General features: G+C 46.5%; 1 protein-coding gene across 5 annotated transcripts in view; it reads right to left on the reverse strand.

Moving 5' to 3' along the window:
• The window catches only part of RER1 (retention in endoplasmic reticulum sorting receptor 1), a 46,637-nt gene extending 31,104 nt beyond the window's left edge, over positions 1 to 15,533 (reverse strand). Inside the window, exon 1 of one of the 5 annotated variants that reach the window (XM_083163324.1) lies at positions 15,395 to 15,533. Coding sequence is in view for 1 of the 5 variants with exons in the window: in XM_083163323.1 (XP_083019449.1) it covers positions 15,064 to 15,200 (137 nt within the window). In the remaining 4 variants the exon portion in view is untranslated. Of the gene's footprint in view, positions 1 to 10,493; positions 10,595 to 14,983; positions 15,006 to 15,063; positions 15,238 to 15,394 lie in introns of those variants that run through there. The other 4 variants (XM_083163327.1, XM_083163323.1, XM_083163326.1 and 1 more) reach the window with 4 other exon arrangements.
• Between the last annotated feature and the right edge of the window lie 6,117 nt (positions 15,534 to 21,650).

The following is a 21,650-nucleotide window of genomic DNA, read 5'->3' on the forward strand; positions in this document are numbered from 1 at the left end:
ATTTACGGTAAAACCCATTCCACAGTTAAGTGTTGAATGGAGCTAGTTTACATATGTGCGCTAAATAAACCAGCACCAGCCATGCCTTTGATCTACGATGTCAAATACTGGATCTACTTGATCTCCTTTAGAACTGACAGAAGCAGTGTATAATGAGTAATTACTGTATTGGAAAACAAACAGCCACGCCACGCCAGTAGCACACATTAGCACTTACATGTGTAAACCTTAAGGAGGAAGTTTGATGGTTTTGTTTATACGTGTATGTATGTATGTATGTATGTATGCATGCATGCATGCAACACCTGTATAAGGTGCCCTGCACTGACAGTGTTTGTAAGACACTACAGGAGACAGTGAACCTTTACAGATTTTAGCAAGCGTAAAGGAATGGGTGGAAGTAACCTTTGGCGCACTGGTTGTTTTTAGGATTTTCCTCTATCCAACAATGAAACGGTTAATATGGAATCAAAATTTATTTCATATACAGGTCGAGTATCCCGTATCCGAGTATCCGTTATCCGAATTATTCCGAAATACGGACATTCCAGAAAGTCCAAAAAAAATTTTTTTTTGCTAAAAACTCACTGGGGACATTTGTAACAGCATCACTGGGGACATGATATGTAACTGGCACTATATATGTGCAAGACAATGATTGCTTGGCATTCAAATTCAGTGCTGAGATAGTACACACATTTTGTTTCACGTTTTGAAACCTTGTTTTTTGAACAATTAAAATATATTTGTGTGTATTTTATGTGGTAATAAAATATATTTGTGTGTATATTATGTGTTTATACAGCATACATGCAAGATACTTCAAAATACATCATTGAAATATTAAAATATTCCGAAATACGGAATAATCCGGTATCCAAAATTCTCCTGGTCCCGAGCATTTTGGATAAGGGATACTCAACCTGTACATGGTAAAAACGACAATAAAGACAATATGGTAACAGGTATTTTTCTCTCTCACCCAGCTAGAGGGGTGGAGCCAGGATGATGAAAACAGAGTGTTCCAAATGAGGTACACCCTGTAGGCTCCACAAACTTTAGACTGGGTCCACGTGGGGTTAAAAACACATCAAAAACACATCAAAAGGGATAAATAAGGATGGAATGTTCTGAATCTCTCTCACCCAGATGGAGAGGTGGAGCCAGGATAGTAAGTAACAGGGTGTCCGGGGAAACAAAGTGCTCACCCTGTTGGCTCCACAAGCTGAAAACTGGGCAGAGGTCCTTCGTGGTAATCTGCAATCCTGTAGGGCCAACGCGTTTCAAGTCTTAGAAGACTCTTTTTCAAGGCCAGAAAAAGAGTCTTCTAAGACTTGAAACGCGGACACCCTGTTACTTACCATCCTGGTTCCACCTCTCCATCTGGGTGAGAAAGATTCAGAACATTCCATCCTTATTTATCCTTTTTGATGTGTTTTTGATGTGTTTTTAACCCCACGTGGACCCAGTCTAAAGTTTGTGGAGCCTACAGGGTGTACCTCATTTGGAACACTCTGTTTTCATCATCCTGGCTCCACCCCTCTAGCTGGGTGAGAGAGAAAAATACCTGTTACCATATTGTCTTTATTGTCGTTTTTACCATGTATATGAAATAAATTTTGATTCCATATTAACCGTTTCATTGTTGGATAGAGGAAAATCCTAAAAACAACCAGTGCGCCAAAGGTTACTTCCACCCATTCCTTTACATTTCAACCTTTTGGTGTCCTACGGGAAGACACCGGGAAGTTTGACCCAGGCAGCAAGGGGGTGCGCAGGGATACACAAGATCACCATTTCTTCATAGATTTTAGCAAGCGTACAGCCCCCATAAGGGAGCACGCACGCACAAGACGCTTGCATGCCCCACTCTGGTGGAACTCTCTGCGCCAGTCCCAGTGGTCCCCGCCACAGCAGAGACAGGCAGGTATTTTGCTGCCCACTGCCGAGTGAAGGGGATGCACGTGCGAGACACTTGTGCTTTCCCGCCAGATGTAGTGCCTGTTCGCCGGTCTCTCACCAGTAGCGGGGATCTGGCAAGAGCCGGCGCTGAATGACAGGCGCTACATCTGTATATAGGTAGCAATGACACAATGCTTTAATCATTAAGCTGGAGGGATGAAGCTGAGTGTTTTGTATGTTCTTTGAGAATAGGAAAGGTGACTAACAGCAGCAGTAAATACCATTAATTATTGCAGGTGTAAGGCGATTCGGCCAGGCGATTCTCTAGCTAGAAGGTTTGCCAGAATCGCGCCGCATGTACACTTTGGATGATATCGATGCTCCTCCCAGCGGCATCGCTATCGCCCGACCAAATAGACTGTGCAGGCAAGTCTTACACAGTGATATTTACACCCAGTACAAAATATATCTAAAAGGAGAATATATATATATATATATATATATATATATATATATATATATATATATATATATATATATAAAAAAAATCAGGCACAACAATGTTCAGAATTCTCATTAATATATATTCACACAATGGTCAATCCCATTGAAAAAAAAAAAATATATATATATATATATATATATATATATATATATATATATATATATATACACATATCTATTATTACCTGACAGAAGTAACGGTGCCCATACATGGTGCAATGGTCGCATGCATTTTTAGTTCGCATCGCATGTAGTTCAAATCGCACCGTGTTTCTATATGGCCTGTGACGGGATGCGTGCTCCAGCGTTTTGCACATTGCAAAGTACAGACAGTATGTGCAGGCGATACTGTTTGATTAGATCTTATCCAGTTCAAATCCCACGCTGTTTTAGCGCATCGCATGCAATGTGAGCTAGATGCGATCTAGTACAAAACACTGAGGTGCCCACAAAACAGTGCACATATCGCACCGTGTGTGGGCACCTTAAGAGGTAACTATTTCTAGATTATATTTTCACTAGCCTGGCTGGAGTGGCATAAACTATAGAGCATAATACCAACTAATTAATAAACGAACCAATGACTCTTTAGAGAACAAGCTGCGGAGAGAGAAGTCTTTCACCACAACTACAGTGGGAAGATAAATCCCAACAATAACTTTATTGAAAACGTTAAGCACACACAGTAAAACATAAGAGCACCGGCATGATGAGACATAACTGAGATATTAGCAGCCCATGCAAACAGCAAAGCCCTGAAACTAAATATGTGTAATACATCCGCAAACAAGCACATAGTCTGGATCAGATCACAAGGTGTTCTAACATAAATATGCTGCTCACACATAGCTCAATAGTGTTCATTCTAGCACCCGCCAGTTCCCCTTCCCTGCCTGGGGTGTCGCGGTCTTATGTGGTGTCTCTAGCACAGGTCTGGTTTGCGTTTCAGTGCTGATATACAGACCACACTGTGCTAGAAGAAATACAGCAGACAGCGACACCCCAGACAGGGAAGAGGAACTGCAATGATTTTCAAAGTTGGCGGGTGCTAGAATGAACACTAGTTACAGGACTATTATACTATTATAGCAGTCTACTAGTAACTGGAGCATTCTGCAGCCACAGGGCCTTATTCAGAGATGGGCGGGAATCAATGTCAGTGGATTTCCGCAAATGCACGCGTGCACTTAAACTGCTACGGAACGGCGCCACAGCATCTGTGGCCCAAAACAGGGCTGGCCTGTGCATGGCTAGGCTGGGCAGCCAGTAATGTGCGAGTGCTTCGCTGGGCAGGACCGGCGGTTGTAATTTAACGAGTCCTCGCTAAACTACAAACAACTCTAAAACCGGGCCCATAGTTCAGTAGAGGCATGTGCATAACACAGATAACCTTAACAGTGGGTACACACGGTGAGATTTCCACTATTTTTCATTTTTTGAATGGTTTATCAATATTCGATTTTGATGCGCGCTCCGGTGTAGTGTAAATCGAATAGAAACGTAGACTTGCCAGGCAAGACTTTGTAGTACAGGTCTAGTGTTCACTCTAGGATGGAGACCGGGCAGGGTGCCGGGGGGCGGACCGGGCCACAGCTGGGGGCGGTCCCGGGCCGCTGGCGTCATCAAAGGGGCGTGCCCGGGCCGGCGGCGTCATCAAAGGGGCGTGCCCGGGCCGCCAGCGTCAACAAAGGGGTGCGCCCGGGCCGCCGGCGTCATCAAAGGGGGTGGGACCAGCCCCTCCAAAGCCACTATGCTGCCGGAGAAGCGCCGGGCATCGCCGTCTACGGCGACGCTGGGCTTCCCCGTGAGGCTGTTTTAGCGGGGCGCTGCGAGAGGGGCAGGGCGCATTTTGCCCTTTAAAAATCGGGCAGGGTGCAGCGCCCCACTAAAACAGCCTAGCGGGAACACTACAGGTCTGTACTACATAGTCGAAAATAGAATGTGAACACTGTAACCAACCCAGATCCAGATCGAATAGGGTTTTGAATAGAAAGTGATCTCACCATGTGTACACACCATAAGGCACCCACAACACATGCAACGACTATGAATTGAGATCAAAAGCTCTTTTCACAAACAAGATATATGTAAGAGAAAAATTTGTAAACTGGGCAATCCCCCCCCCCCCCCCATAGGGTGCAAGTGAATCATGAACATTTAGAAACAACTGGGTCTAAAGTGCCGACTTATCACACATTTCTGCACGCTACCTTGGGAGGTGGTGAGCAGAAATGTGGGCACTCCCATGTTTATTACCACACAAGCAGATCAACAGTTGAACCACTCATTGGGCACCCAATAGAAACAGCATACACAGGTCCAATTTGGGCTGATATCACCAGATTCTGACAATATATCGGGTAATATTGGCCCAAATCGGAGGTGTTTGAAATCAGATCGGTTCCGATGCGCATTCCCATACTCATCGGACCCTAGATATCTTATGTGCAGTACACAAGATACATCGGAATGGGACCATCACTGGCACATGCTAAGAAGCACCCGCGATGTATCACGTCCGATTTCCCTTGAACTCCCCCGGCAGCTCCCCAGGGAGTTCTCTTACATGCGAATGGAGTGTTCCTTCCTATGACACCTCTGGAAAATTATCTCATAAATCCAAATGAAAGTGAATGTGGGAGTTAGGTACCATCCGCTCGTCATGGAAGGAATGTTATGTGGAAGATCTCCTAAGCCTCAGGTATTGTGGTGGACGGTAACTACTGTAACTCTCCCACATTAACCCCCATATGGTGGATGCAGATGGAATATATATATATATATATATATATATATATATATATATATATATATATATATTTCCTAGGCACCAGCGTCCCGGCTGAGGAGGGTCGCCTAGCAACCAGGATGCACTCCGGATTTACGTAGATGTAATGACGCGCCGATCCCTGACCTGGCAGTGCGGGAGCTAGTGGACGCTGTTTAGCAGATGGAGTATCAAGCAACAGCGTCCCGGCTGAGGAGTGTCGCCTAGCAACCAGGACGCACCCCAGTGTGACGGGTACGGGATGACGCGCTGACGCTCCATCCGGAAGTGCGGGAGCTATCGAGTGACGGACACGCCGGTGGACGCTGCCTCGCTAATGGGATACCAGGTACTATTTATGTGAGTCTTTTTGTCTGTTCAGGTGTTGGCTTTGCTTGATAAAGGATTAACCTCCGAAACGTCGCTATCTCGACCTAAATACCTTGTCTGGTGTTTTCATTTGTTGTACAAGTCCGTACGAGTGCCGCTGTGATTGGAACCTATCTACCTACATTGGGCGTCTGCACCTCGGCAGTTGAAATTTGGATACGGTGTGCCTGTCCTTTGGGATATATATAGATATATAGATATAGATATATATATATATATATATTTAGCCCGATCTGTCACTCATGCCCTGTGTGTATAATGTTCCTGCCCAGCGTTATACACAAACCCGCCCCCCTAGGAAAAATATCAGTGTTATACACACCACCACCCCCTTGACAGCACCTCCCCCCATCCAGCCAGGGCTACAGTACACGCCCACCAGCCACCATGGTGTAGGTGAGCAGCGTGATGAATCACCTAGTGTGTGTATATATATATATATATATATATATATTCTATACTCATATTTCTTATCAATAGTATACCTATTGAATTTATGTAAAGTCAATCCGATCATTTCATTGTATATATATATCAATAGCCTGCTCTCTACGTGATTGTTTTGGTGCACCTTATAACAGGAATTACTATCCTGTCTTTTAGCAGCTGCTGGTAAAAACATGCGGTGTCACAGCCCCTCTATCGACCCTCCGGTTTGGGGGACCTACCCTCAGGTTTGGGGGACCTCGCTATATTCCTTGGCTGATACAAAAACACTTTATTATACTAGCTAACCTAATAAATACATTATAGTACAGATTGTCACCCTAGTACTTAGCCATAGTGCATTATAAGTTCTTAAGAAACCACAGTCCTCCATCTGAACCAGACAATAGAACATGGTGCAAATGAGCCCTCCACTAACAGAAAGAGATAAACACATTCCATTTATTGTGGATGGAGTTTCACATTTTAGAACATCCGGATAGTCCATGGAATACTTTTTTTGGGCCGAGTGAAGGACAGGGTGCATTTTGTGTATCAGAAATCTACAAACACGGAACACGCCAAGGCCCTTATTTTGGTTGACTCGCTCGGGCGTGAATTTGCACCCTTGCGAGTCATCCAGAACACGCCCTGCGAATGGTGGTACGCCCGCCTCTTTCGCACGGCATGCGAATGGGTGTTTTACATAAACAACCATTCGCATGCCAGTGGGAACCTCCCTTATCTTTCAATGGTCGTCAGACCATTGAATGATGCGAAGGCGCACACATATGTAAGGGTGGTTCAGACCACTTGTACACATGCGTGTAGAAATCCAGGTAATAGAGCGGCCAGCTGACATCCGCTTAGGTCAGCTGGCTCCCCCCCGGCACGTGCGTCACAAATGCATCAGCATGTGTACGCCCAGCGTTTAATGGGAACGCCCATGAAACACTGGGCGTTCACATATGCTAATGGCCCAGACCTCTATCCCACACCCCTCTCCAACCCCCGCTTGAAAGGCAGGGAGCGTGCACTTGGCGAACAGATTTTGCACATTCCCAGCGTATGCACATGAGCAGAAATGCTGCTGCGCATGCGCAAAACATCGGTCCTGGCGAGAATTCGCACCCAGCCAAATCAACCAGAATAAGGGCCCATATAAACTTTATTAGTGTTCCCGCTAGGCTGTTTTAGCGGGGCGCTGCGCCCTGCCTGGTTTTTTAAAGGGCAAAATGCGCCCTGCCCCTCTAGCAGCGCCCCGCTAAAACAGCCTGGTGCCTGCCCGACTCCTTGCACGCCGCCCGACTCCCAGCGCCGCCTTAGACGGCGATGCCCGGCGCTTCCCCGGCATCAAGGCACCTCCCCCCTGTGGTGACAGCATCTTCATCGCGTCCGGGCCCGCCCACTTTAGTGACGCCGGCAGCCCGGCCCGCCCACTTTAGTGACGCCACCGGGCAGCCCGCCCACTTTAGTGACGCCACCGGGTGGGCCTCGCCCACTTTAGTGACGTCGGCGGTCTGGGACCGCCCACAAGTGTGCCGTCGGCTGCCCCGGCCCACCCCCCGGCGCCCTGCCCGGCACAATTTCTAGAGTGAACACTATTTATACAGACACACACCCTCAGCTGGGTTTCAAGACGTTCCTATAAAATTCCATTACATTTTAGCTAGCACAATTTTGGGTGCTGCAGGCATCAACGTTAAGCCTTTCCGATAGGGTTTGTGTACTGACATTCTTTGGACCATCAACTAAAGGGTTTAAGTTTTTTAGTTTGAAAGTGTTTAAAAAAGATTTTCAAGACCCGATTTGAAATCACTAGATCTCTGCAACCACAAACCGCCCATGAATGAAATGCTTAGAGAATGAACGGCCGTGAAATAGACCTTAAGATGACTACTGCCAGATGCCACGGTCGTTCGCAAGATGGTGACCCCGCAACACAAGGGGTTCTGCAGTTCATTAAGGCTGAATCCATAATTGCGGTGCACTGTGCACTCAACAGCTTTTCCACATTGATCTGACAATCCCAAATAGCATTCGTTGCTGGTTCAAACACTTAGAATAAACAGGCTGTTTACGTAAGAGGAAGAAAGTTTTCTCTCTAGCCGACCCAAGTCCACTCGTTATGCCAGCTAGGAAATTGTGATGCTTCATACAACTGTCTTGTGAGAGGTTAAGGCAACGTTCAATCACAACTGCTGCAAGCGCTTTGTGCAGGTGACCAAGGAAAGCATATAGAATTTAGTGATGAGATGTTCTAGAACATGGAAGACGACGGCTACTTAATGCATTTGGATTTTGGTGATGAAGCAACCTTTCATCTAAGCGGTAAAGTTCACAATCTACACATATGGGGATTATTAGCAGTTTCTTATATAGCGCACACAGATTCCGCAGCGCTTTACAGAGAATCCACCGACACTCTAGAACATGGAAGACGACGGCTACTTAATGCATTTGGATTTTGGTGATGAAGCAACCTTTCATCTAAGCGGTAAAGTTCACAATCTACACATATGGGGATTATTTATTTATTAGCAGTTTCTTATATAGCGCACACAGATTCCGCAGCGCTTTACAGAGAATCCACCGACACTGTAGAGCATGAGTGTGAGTAATTCCCTGAAAGTAAGCGCATTTGGTGCCGTTTCTCAAAGAGAGGTTTTCAAGGAAAACGGTTATGGGTCAAAACTTTACTGAAATGCTGCAGAACTGGCTTGGTGGTGACATCATCAACCCGGCAAGAAGTGTGCAAAATCCCAGGTTTGACCCAGCATAGTGGTGTTAAAGGGGAATAAACAGAATGTAACTTTTTATGTAAAATGTAACACGTTGCCATCTTAAAATATATTGCTTTGAAATCGGACCCATCTTTTTGAAACAACTTCTATAGAAAAGATTTTAAAAAGAACTTCATTCAGCGGCTGCCAGAACAAGACTGACATTGCTAGAACATCAGCCGGATAGCAACTCATTCTACAACACTAGTTCTTGTGGCTACATTTATAGGTCATTGTAGTGGTTAACTGGTGATTTATATATTGGAATGCTAAGTAGCTAACAAAACCCTTAATTATATGAATATTATGACCTGAATAAGTATCGTGTTTGCTACTATGGGGAGCATTCAATCTCTCTCCTTTCTTCCAATACTTGGAAATAAAGGAATTTCACTAGTCAATCCCCGATGTTTCAGGGAAATGGCAGAGATTCGCGGCTGCAGATCCGGCTTTTTGAAAAGCCGAATCTGCATTCCTGGGAAAAAAAAGCTGCAAAATTTCGAATTGGCAGCAGTTTCAGTGGATAAAGTCGTGGATTCGGAGATCCATGTCTTTTCCGATTTTCGGATTTATTACGAAAATTGAAAATATAGGAAAGATTAAATAGATGGAATATGAATTCAATCCATTCTTTGCGGAAACGGCTGCTATTTCGCTGGGTTTTGTTTACAAAATGGTGGCAAAAAATACCCTCCTATATGGTCACTTACTAAAACATAAATACACAGTGGGCCTTATTCTAGCTCACTTTTTCTAACAAGTTCCTTCTTAGATGGACAAAACCATGTGCACTGCAGGTGGGGCAGATGTAACTTGTGCAGAGAGAATTCGATTTGGGTGGGGTTTTACGTCAAAGTGAGATCTCTATTGCAGTGTAAAAATAAAGCAGCCAGTATTTACCCTGCACAGAAAAAAAATAACTCACCCAAATCTAACTCTCTCTGCACACTTTACATCTGCCCCCCTGCAGTGCACATGGTTTTGTCCATCTAAGAAGGATTTTGTCAGAAAGAGTGAACTAGAATAAGGCCCAGTTTCTCAATGATCATTTTCTAATATAGAACAGACATAAAAACACCTACAGATGAAGCACCTCTCATGCAGCTTCAGGGCTCGCCAGAGTGAGAGATTGGGCAAACGGAGGTGCCATTGCCAGAATTTCTTATAGTAAATGCTGAAAAGTTTAATGTAGAGTGGGAAATGGTGCTCTATATTTTTTTTTTACATTAGCCAATGAAAAGGGACTACATATATTCCCTAGCTAAAAGATCTATTTTGAATGCTAGTCGCTAGAATAATGGATATAAGTTTTTTAGTTGCCAAAATGGGACTATATGTTTGCTAAAAGACCAGGCTTTAATTCATATTTCTACCACTCAGATGGGTTCTCATGTACCCCTTTCACACCGCAAAGGGCATTTGCAGTGTGAAAGCTACCACAGGCTGGGTTGCTGATGTCAGACAAAGGTGGTGCGTCACTGGGAGCAGGGGAGGAGGTAGTGCTTGGAGCTGACGCTGTCTCCAAGAGCTGCCTCCTCCATGGTGTGAATGGGACACGGGTCGCTCGACCCGGTGTTTACTGCACAGCAACCTGGTTCCAGCGGTGAAATGCCGGGTTGCTTGACCCAAGAATTTTGTCAGTGGTGCTTTTACACCAATGATCAACCCGGGATGACACGGCAATAACCCAGGTTGCTTTGACGGCGTGAACGGGGTATTACCTTGTATGATGGTCAACAGAATGGGCTGTATTGCAATCTTGTGGATGAAGAATTCTTAGGTTTTGCAATGGGATTTATTCAGTATCCTGATAAGGAGACCACTGCAATAATATATATGAATAATAGCCACAAAATATGATCATTCATTTACAAATTGAAAGCACAAGCCATCTTTCATTAGAAGACGCCCACTGGTGGTTCTCATATATGCAGAAACATCATAGAATCATCATGACCATTGTGTGGCCCAACTCTAAAGGGGCATACACACGTACAGAGTTTCTGTCTGATCTATCTGGTGGGAACAAAAACCTGGAAATGTATGGGAGCATATGACAATCAAAAATTTCCACCCAAATGCAGGAAAACAAAAAAAAGAAGTATGCTTTTATAAATTTGTTACATCAGAACGATTACACAATTTGTCTGACTGATCAATGTCTGTTTTCAAGTGTTTGGGAACAATTTTTCGATTGCCAATTGCTCCCATACATTTCCAGGTTTGTGTTCCCACCAGATAGATCTGTATGTGTGTACGCACCTTAAGGATGCTCAGAATGTCCACCAGAACTAAGGTGCCGAGGAGTAGACCTGTATCCCAGGACGCAGACGCTGGCTTCAGCACACCCCTAAACAGGCATAGACATCCCTCCTTTTTGCGCATCCCATTAACCCCTTGAGTGGTGGGTTTTGCTGGGGCAGGACAAACCTACCAGGGCAGGTTTGTCCTGCCCCAGCAAAACCCACCACAGATCATCAGAAGCCGCCCCCCACCTCCCCCCTCACCTCCGCTCCGGCGTTAGTACGCCGAAGCTCCCCTACCGCCACTGACCCAGCCGTCTGTCAGTGATCACACAGGCGGCAGGCTCTGGGATGTTTCGCGGTGGCTTGGAAGGACTCAGGTGCCTGAACTCTCCTGAGTCCCCCCGAACATCCCTGAGCCTGCCGCCTGTCAATCACTAGAGCTCATGGCGGCGGGGCAGGGGATCTCCGGCGTACAATCGGAGCTGAGAGGTGAGGGGGATTGAGGGGAGGAGACAGCAGAGCAGCCACTGGGGGGGTGCATGGACAGGTGATGCGCCAGTGGGGCACACCTGGACACCACTGGCGCACACCTTAATTTTAGTGGTATGCCCGGACATTTTCCGCGACAGCCCGCTGCGGCAGCGCAGCTGAACACGAGAAATTTCTGGGCATACCACTCAAGTGCTTAATGCCATCACACTCCTGCAGCCTGTCAATCAAAGCTGTAGCTTACATAACTCTGTGGGCCTAATTCAGAATGGATCACAAATCACATTTCAGAAACACTGACATCACGCCTACATTGATAGGGCTCGTTCCCAAACGTATCTCGGTTTGCAAGGGTTCGAGCGTGTACCTGCACATGCGCACTGAGAGCGATACGCATGTGTAATGTGCAAAAAAAAGCACTGGGTGCAAATTCGCACGAACGAATCAACCAGAATAACCATGTAAATTTGCTTTGCGATCAGGTCTGAATTAGGCCCTGTGAGTGAAGTAGTGATACATGCTAGGGATGAACATTGTGATATTTGCCAAGCATCTAATACCATTTGACGGTGGTGTGGTGCTGCTGCAGCCTATGGCCAACACTTCGCTAAATTACCCAGCAGGGCGCACCTCCGGAATCCTCCCAGGCAATGGGCGCTGTGCATACGTGGTCAGTAGACTCGACATGCGCAGGAGCTGCGGTGCGGGATAAATCAAACGGCAGAACAATTATGGCTGCTCATATCAGCCAGATCGCAAACCTATATTTCTGTTTCACTGGGATTATTTTTTATCACTTTATCTTGCAGAAATGTATAGTGCTGCTAAAAAGAGATAATATACATGATGGTATCATTAACAAGGAAGCGAGGGTAGATATGGTAAAAAATTTTGCACTGTTAACTGCACTGGTGAGAAATCTAAATGCAAAAGGCAGTTATGGGGGGTAGAGGTCATGTTTGGTTATGGTTAAAATGATATATCAGTGGTTCACAATCTTTCTTGAATTACAAAGCCTTATGCTGGGTACACATTTGCCGGTACCTGTGTATTAGCCGGGTGCCCGGTACGTAGTTAGCGTAGCGGCACTGTCAGAATCAGCGTAGTGTTCCCACGGCTAGCGTAGTCAGTCAGAAGTAGCATAGAGTTCCCGCGGCCAGCGTTGTTAGTGTAGTCAGTCAGAAGTAGCGTAGAGTTCCCGCGGCCAGCGTTGTTAGCGTAGTCAGTCAGAGCCAGCGTAGTCAGTCAGAAGTAGCGTAGAGTTCCCGCAGCCAGCGTTGTTAGCGTAGTCAGTCAGAGCCAGCGTAGTCAGTCAGAAGTAGCGTAGAGTTCCCGCAGCCAGCGTTGTTAGCGTAGTCAGTCAGAGCCAGCGTATTCAGTCAGAAGTAGCGTAGAGTTCCCGCGGCCAGCGTAGTTAGGGTAGTCAGTCAGAAGTAGCGTAGTGTTCACGCGAGCGTCCCTGTCAGAATCAGCAGTTAACCCGTCGTCATTACTGTCTCAGATGTATGCTATGACAGGTGTGAATGTGTTCCTGGAACACCCCCACTATCCAAGCTAGCCCGAAGCACGGTGAGCGGACGCATTACGCGTCCTACCGACTTGATCATACCCCCATTATCCACGTCGGCATGGAGTTGATTTTAAAAAGTGGTGAGCCCTACGAGGGGACGCGGATTACTTCACATGTGTTCGGCATCCCTTCGCCACGCTTCAAGCTCGGTGGCTCGCTGCGCACGCCACACTTTTCAGAATCAACTCCATGCCGACATGGATAGTGGGGTATGAACAGTTCAGGAGGACGCGTAACGCGTCCACTCGCCATGCTTCGGGCTGGCGTGGATAGTTCGGGTTTGAAAATGCCTCCTTTATTGTGCCTTGCGCCCGCATACCCCCTTTATGCATGATGCGCACATGCTAATAATTACTGAGACGCAGGATCGTCTCAGACAGCTGGAGCGCCTCTCTGCTGGTGCCCGCATGATCCCCTCTTTGCCGGCATCCACCAGCGCAGGGGATCTGGCGGTTACCGGCGCTGTGTGAGAGGCGCTTACTAGGCTTGGCATGGACGCCAGGGACAGAGCCGGGCTGCAGAGCCATGGATGCCGGGGACAGAGTCAGACTGCCATGGAGTCACTATGCTAACTATGCTAGGCAGCCATTGGGCTGCCGCGGAGTCACTACGCTAGGCAGCCATTGGACTACTAATTGGGCGCCCGGCTAATGCAAAAGTACCCATTTGCCAATATATAAGCAGTTCAACCAAACGGTCTATATATCGCTGTTCCTTTGGCCAGTGTGTACCAGCAATATGTCTGAGAACTACTTTAGTTATATTGGCTATGCAACACAGCTTAAGATACATCAGGACATCTTGCTGTGTCTACGGGCGATCTGCTGACTGGCAATAAACCTGCTGCACATGCTGGCAGTGACTGACAGTGCAACTGGGCGGGCACATGTAAATGTATACAGTTGCGGTGCATGAAACGGGGGGGGGGGATATCGGGAATGGGGGCCAAGGCTTGTATAAGTATTGAGGATTTTAGCAATAAACTAATCTATCATCCTTTTTTGCTCAAGCTGGGTACACACAGGTAGATTTGAAGCCCGATGTGGGCGTTCCTGATAGATGGGAACGACCAATCGTTCAAATCGTTCCGTGCATCGTTAACGATGGTCTATGATCTTTCCTGCATGCAGGAAGATCATAGACAAATCTTTTGTCAAGTGTATCAAATCATTCCATGTGTACGCACGATGAACGATTTGATACACTCGTTAACGATGTCGGAACGCTTCCGACATTGTTCCGTGTGTACCCACCTTAAGTTATGTGGTGGTGGACAGGGTTGCGCTTGTGATTGTCCACATATTTTAGGATTGGCTGTCACCAGAACTGGTTTGCCTATCCAATAGGCCAGAGTTTCCCAAACGCTACCATAATAGTCCATGTTTTAAGGATTTCATGCTTGAGACCAGATAGTTTAATCAAATTGGAGGTACTAATGAATGAAGGTGTGCTCAAACAAAGATACCCATAAAACCTGGACTGTAACATTGGATTTTGGGAAACCATGAAATAGATGATAAATATTATGTTCCTGGATCACTACTTGTGCCCCCTGCAAATGCCCTATGGCAAGCAGACATAATATATATTATATTTATTCATAATAATAATAACAATAATAATATAGCTGTCAGCAGTCTGTAGGTTATGTGGATGACTTGACAACCCATGCAATTCATCAGCAAATTATACAGCTTAAAGGACAAAAGGGCATGAACAGTAAAAGCACAGGCCTAGTCATCTGCATCACATACACATATGAAAGGCTGATAGAAAATGACAAGACAACAACTTAACGAAAATGGGTCTGCGGCAGCTGAGCCTATGACAGTCCTATACCTGGGTGGTCCTTGCAGTGACACCACCATACATGTGCCCTATACTGTGCCACTTCCTGGGTACCCACCTGCTACCAATTCAGGTACGGGACAATGACAGGAATATAGGTCGATTACATGGAGCAGAAAGAATGATCAAGAGCCTTACCGAGAAAGGAACACAGAATAGGGTGATCTGGAGCTTTTTTTTTTCCCCTCAAATGTACTGGGGCAGCTGGGACTCGTAGTCCTTAGGCCTACGTTACCAATGAATGAAACGGCGGTTAGGACTACAATATCCGGCATGCCTCGGGGTTGACCAACTCACTTCCGCCTCTCGCAAGGTATGCCGACGAGGCAGGGCGAGGGTCGCTGATATGGGGTAACGTGGAGCCGCGGCGCGTAAAGCCGTCACGTAGCAGCAGCTGGGCTGGGTGTGTGTGGTGCTATGTAGCCTGTACCGTGCGCTCGGTCACCGGGGAAACCCACGTTCTCCTTACCTGCCTTATCTGGTCCAACTCGGAACTGCTGAGAGCTCCTGAAGCTACACGTCACAGTCCCAGCCCACCGGCAGACAGGGGAAAGCAGCTAAGCTTCGCGAAGTCGATGCAGTAACACAATGACAGCGGCAGGAGATTGCTTAGGCCTGTCGGAATGATTTCATAAAGAACATCATTGTGAAAAAGGAGTCCTCTAATTATATTACCACTAAATAATAGACCATTGCCAATTATGCAACATCATATATAATATTATACCACATCCAATATCATATTTGATTATACCAGTTTCGTGCAGAAAAAAATCTGGGTTTTGCATGGGAATGCTCATAATCCTAGGTTTTTGGTAGCCATGAAAAGCAAACTACCCAGGACAAGTCTCTGACCCTGCTTTTTTTTTTTTTTACTAGGGTCTGGCTGAGACCCTGTAGCACTGTAATGCCCATTCCACATTGTGCCTCACACCGTGATGCCTATTCCACATTATGCCACACGCCATGATGCCCATTACACCACACACCGTGATGCCCATTACATATTATACCACACACCGTAATGGCTATTGCATATTATGCCACATGAGCAGATGTTAATTGCTAGGGGCTTCATGCTTCAGGGCCAGTCAGGACTCTCTTGGAGAAGCAGCTACAGGATACGACACCAAGGACTAAGCTCAGTCAGGGTGAAGGGCAGGAATGGAGCCTAGGGCCTATTAGGGCAGGTAGGCAGCCACAAGCGGCCCCCAGGTGGGGGGGGGGGGCATGGGAAGGGCTCAGTCAGGACACTGGGACTGGGGTCTGAGACAACCAGCCTGGAGTGGTGTAACTTAGTAATTAAGCCTGAAAAAAACGTTAGTCCATCAAATTCAACCTATCTAACCTGTAACTACTGACTTGAGTAAGTCATATCTATAGGAATCCATTAGTGGCCAAAATTGTATCCAGTTTTGAATTAAATTCATTAACAGTAGTTGCTGTAATCACCCCCACCGGCAATGCGTTCCAGAATGTTACTGCTCTAATGGTGAAGAATCCTCTTCTTAATTCAGTACGGAATTTATTTTCCTCACTCTCAACCTCCGTTTCTCCAGTGAAAACATATTCAGCCTGGTTAACTTATCTTTGTTTTCTAGTGATTTGAGATCTTTTACCATCTTAGTCGCCCTTCTCTGTACCTGTTCCAATATATTTATGTCCCTTTTAAGGTGTGGTGCCCAGAACTGAACACAGTATTCCAAGTGTGGTCTCACCAATGCCTTGTAAGGAGGCACTATCACATTGGCATCCCTTGAATCCATACCCCTTTAATGCATGCCAGTGTCCGGTTTGCTTTTACTGTTGCACTCGAGCAGTGTGCACTATTACCCAATTTTTCATCTATGATGACCCCCATGTCCTTCTCTACAGCAGAATTCCCTATAATAACTCCATTTAGCCTATAAGTAGCTTGTTCATTTTTGTTCCGAAAATGAATTATTTTACACTTTTTAACTTTAAACTGCATTTTCCGCCTGTCCGGTTTATTTAAGTCACTTTGTAGTGTATCCACATCCTCTCCTGAGTTAAGACCCATACACACTAGTAGACTTTCATTTCAAAAGACTTTGCCAAAATCTTTGATAGATATATCTTTCACCAAAGTAGTGCGTACACACTAGACTATTTTCCTCAAAGAGCAAGAGATTTTCAGGAGGCGAAAGACTTTGCTGAAAATCTTTCATATACAAGGCTATTTACATAATGGGCTGGGTTTGAATTCCAAGGGTGGGAGCAGGGTCCATTTTAATCAGTGCATTCCTGTTCTTGGTGCCTGATTCAGAACTGATTGCTGGCAAAATCCCGCCCGTGTGCACGGCAAACATTTTATTTGTAGCCGTGCACATAGGGAGAAAATTATTCACACCATCATGTCCATTACACATTGCACCACATACTAGAACGCCCATTACACAATATGCCACACACCATTGGGTGATCGGCAGTGGGTGATAGTGATGGATAGCGGGTGACAGCAGTGTAAGGGTGGTGGATGAGGGTGACGGGCAGTGGGTGATAGTGACAGATAGTGGGTGACAGCAGCATGAGGGTGATGGGCAGTGGGTGATAGCGATGGATAGTGGGTGATAGCGATGGATAGTGGGTGACGGCAGCATAAGGGCGACATCGGTGTGAGGGTGATGAGCAGTGAGTGATAGTAATGGATAGTGGGTGACAGCAGCATGAGGGTGGTGGATGAGGGTGACGGGCAGTGGGTGACAGCAGCGTGAGGGTGATGGGCAGTGGGTGATGGTGACGGATTGTGGGTGACGGCAGCGTAAGGGTGGCCGGTGATGGTGACGGATAGTGTACTGGCTGGGGGGGCACATGCCATTCTGCCACCCTGCCACCCGACACAGTCCGCTACTGGAACTTGGGCCCCTAGGATTATGGGGCCCTAGGGCAACTGCCCATCAAGCCCTTGCATTAAGATGTCCCTGAATATATACATTACTGGCCTGTGCCAGCAATGTATATATTACTTGCTAATACGTAATCATTGGTGCCCTGTGGCACCAATAATATTCACATTGCTGGTCTGTGCCAGCAATGTATATATTACTGGCTTATTAATAACATTGGTGCCCAGTGGTGCCAGTAATATATACATTGCTGACCTGTGCCAGCAATGTATATATTACTGCATTATAAACATTATTGGTGGCCAGTGGTGCCATCAATATACACATTGCTGGCATGTGCCAGCAATGTATATATTAATGGATTATTAATAACATTGGCGCCCAGTGGTGCCAGTAATATATACATTGCTGACCTGTTCCAGCAATGTATATATTACTGGCTTATTAATAACATTGGTGCCAGTAATATATACATTGCTGGCATGTGCCATCAATATATATATATATATGGATTATTAAGAACATTGGTGCCCAGTGGTGCCAGTAATATATACATTGCTGACCTGTGCCAGCAATGTATATATTACTGCATTATAAATATCATTGGTGGCCAGTGGTGGCAGAAATATATACATTGCTGGCATGTGCCAGCAATGTATATATTACTGCCTTTAACATTGGTGGTCAGTGGAGGAGCAGGGAGGATGCGGCCAGTGGGCTGGGGGCGGGGCGTTCGGCTGAGGGGGCGGGGCGCTCCGACGTGCTGCTGTGTAGCCGGGAGGAGGGGGAGAGGAGGCTGTGCTGCGTGCATATCTGCATCCTGTGACCGGACAGCGTGGGAGCGAGGAGGGGTGAGTATAAGCAGGGGGAGGGAGCGGGCGGTCAGCTGGGCTGAAAGTCTGTGATCTTTCAGCCCGGCTGCCGTACACATTTAGCGATGATGGCTAAAAAACCAGCCATCATCGCTAGATGTGCTGGTAAAACCAGCAGATTTCCCACCTCGCTAGCGATGATGCGGGAGCGCGCATCATCGCTAGTCGGGGATCTCTGGCCCATACACACTAGGCGATTTTCAGCTGAAAATCGGTCAAAACACCCGTTTTGACCGATTTTCAGCTGAAAATCGTCAAGTGTGTATGGGCCTTTAAGGCCCATACGCACTAGAAGATTTTCGTTTCCAAAGACTTTGACAAAATCTTTGATAGATATATCTTTTATCAAAGTAGTGCGTACACACTGAGCTATTTTCCCCAAAGAGCAAGAGATTTTCAGGAGGCGAAAGACTTTGCTGAAAATCTTTCATATAAAAGGATTTTTACATAATGGGAGGGGTTAAAATTCCAAGGGTGGGAGCAGGGGCCATGTTATTCAGTGCATTTCTTTTCTTGGGGCCTGATTCAGAACTGATTGCTGCGTATATTTGGAGCCCAGCGATCAGGTAAATGCCGCCCTGCCCAGGGTAATCCCGCCAATGTGCATAGCTATGATTTTATTTGCAGCCGTATTGCCCATTACTTGTTATACACACCAGTACACCTTATGCCACACACCGCGATTCCCATTACACATTATGCTACACACATGATGCCCATTAAGCCACATACCATAATGCCAGGGACTTAATGCTCGATGCCAGGGGCTTAATGCTTGATCCCAGGGCCCTTCATTATCGATCCCAGGGCCCTTCATGCTCGATGCCAGGGGTGGGGGTGAAGTGCTTGTTGCTTGTTTAAGAGCAGTGAGAGTAGCAGCCCAGTCGAGAGTGAGTATACATTGCTGCCAATATTCATTGGTGACCAGTATTGCCAGTAATATATACATTGCTGGCATGTTCCAGCAATGTATATATTACTGCATTTAATATAACATATGTGCCCATTGGTGCCAGAGATATATATATATATATATATATTATTGGCTTATTAATAACATTGGTGCCCAGTGGTGCCAGTAATATATACATTGCTGGCATGTGCCAGCAATGTATATATAACTGCATTATATATATATATATATATATATATATATATATATTTATATATATATATATATATATACACTACATAAATATCATTGGTGGCCAGTGGTGCTATTAATATATACATTGCTGGCATGTGCCAGCAATGTATATATTTCTGGCTTATGTGTCATTGGTGCCCAGTGGTACAGTACTATATACATTGCTGGCATGTGCCAGCAATGTATATATTACTGCCTCAAAACAAATTCATTGGTGCCCAGTGGTGCAGTAATATATACATTGCTGGCATGTGCCAGCAATGTATATATTTCTGGCTTATGTGTCATTGGTGCCCAGTGGTACAGTAATATATACATTGCTGGCATGTGCCAGCAATGTATATATTACTGCCTCAAAACAAATTCGGTACTTGTTTCCTAGAACGGCCACAACGATTTAGATCGTTGTGGTCGTAAGATAAAAAATCGGATCGATCGCATCGCATGCGATTTGGTCGCATACGATGCGACCGATCCGATCTGCCGATTTTTCACCCGATTTTTTTTTTTTTGACACCAGATTTGTTTAAATTGCCCCCCCAAATGTTAATAAGTGTGCTAGACCCCACGATAGACGTGAACCCGAAGCGTGGCGAGCGCAGCGAGCCCGCGAGGGGCGACGGTGCGCGTCCTCCGACCTTTTCATTCCCCTACTATCCACTAGGGCGTGGAGTGAGAATATAATAGTGTGGCGAGCGCAGCGAGCCACCGAGCCCGAAGCGTGGCGAGCGCAGCGAGCCCCGCGAGGGGACGCGTCTAACTTCACAGGTATACGCGTCCCCTCGCGGGGCTCGCTGCGCTCGCCACGCTTCGGGCTCGGTGGCTCGCTGCGCTCGCCACACTATTATATTCTCACTCCACGCCCTAGTGGATAGTAGGGGAATGAAAAGGTCGGAGGACGCGCACCGCCGCCCCTCGCGGGCTCGCTGCGCTCGCCACGCTTCGGGTTCACGTCTATCGTGGGGTCATGGCGGGCACATAAAAAATGTGAAATGGGTCATATTGGCCCATTTCACCTTTTTTATCATTTTTCCCTATGTGAGATGGACTTAATCAAGTCCATCTCATCTTGTGCCATTATAATGGCACAAGACCGACCGATTTCAATGTTAAAAGATTTTTTAACATTGAAGTCTATGGAAAAATCGGGTCAATCGGTCGGTCGCATCGCGGCCGATTTTAATTGGTCGCGACCGACCGATTGACCCGATTTCTGTCAATCAAATGGAAAAAAATGTAAAAAATCGGCCACATCGTGAGGATCGTGTCCCTTAATTAAGAGCCACGATCACTCACGATTGTGGCCGTTCTAGGAAACAAGTACCACAAATTCATTGGTGCCCAGTGGTGCAGTAATATATGCATTGCTGGCATGTGCCAGCAATGCATATATCACTGCCTTAAAACAACTTCATTGGTGGTCAGTGGCGTTATCAGCACACAGCAGGAGCAGGGAGCACGCAAGTCAGCCAGGGGGCGGGGCTTTCTGCTGGGGGGCGGGGCGTCCCGTCGGGCTGTATGTCCGGGCGGGGGTGTGTGTGGAGCAGAGACGCTGTCACTGTGCAGCCGCAGCGTTGGAGCCGGAGGAGAGGCAGGCAGCGTTGGAGCGGGGAGGGGTGAGTATGAACAGGGGGAGGGAGACGGCTGTCAGCTGGACTGAAAGACATTCATCTTTCAGCCCGGCTGCTGTACACACTTGGCGATGATGGCTGAAAAACCAGCCATCATCACTAGGTGTGCTGGTAAAACCAGCAGATTGCCCACCTAACTAGCGATGATGCGGGAGCGCGCATCATCGCTAGTCGGCAATCTGTGGGGCATACACACTAGGCGATTTTC

The sequence above is a fragment of the Crinia signifera genome, chromosome 19 (genome assembly GCF_055691185.1).
Source record: "Crinia signifera chromosome 19, ASM5569118v1, whole genome shotgun sequence".
NCBI lineage: Eukaryota > Metazoa > Chordata > Amphibia > Anura > Myobatrachidae > Crinia > Crinia signifera.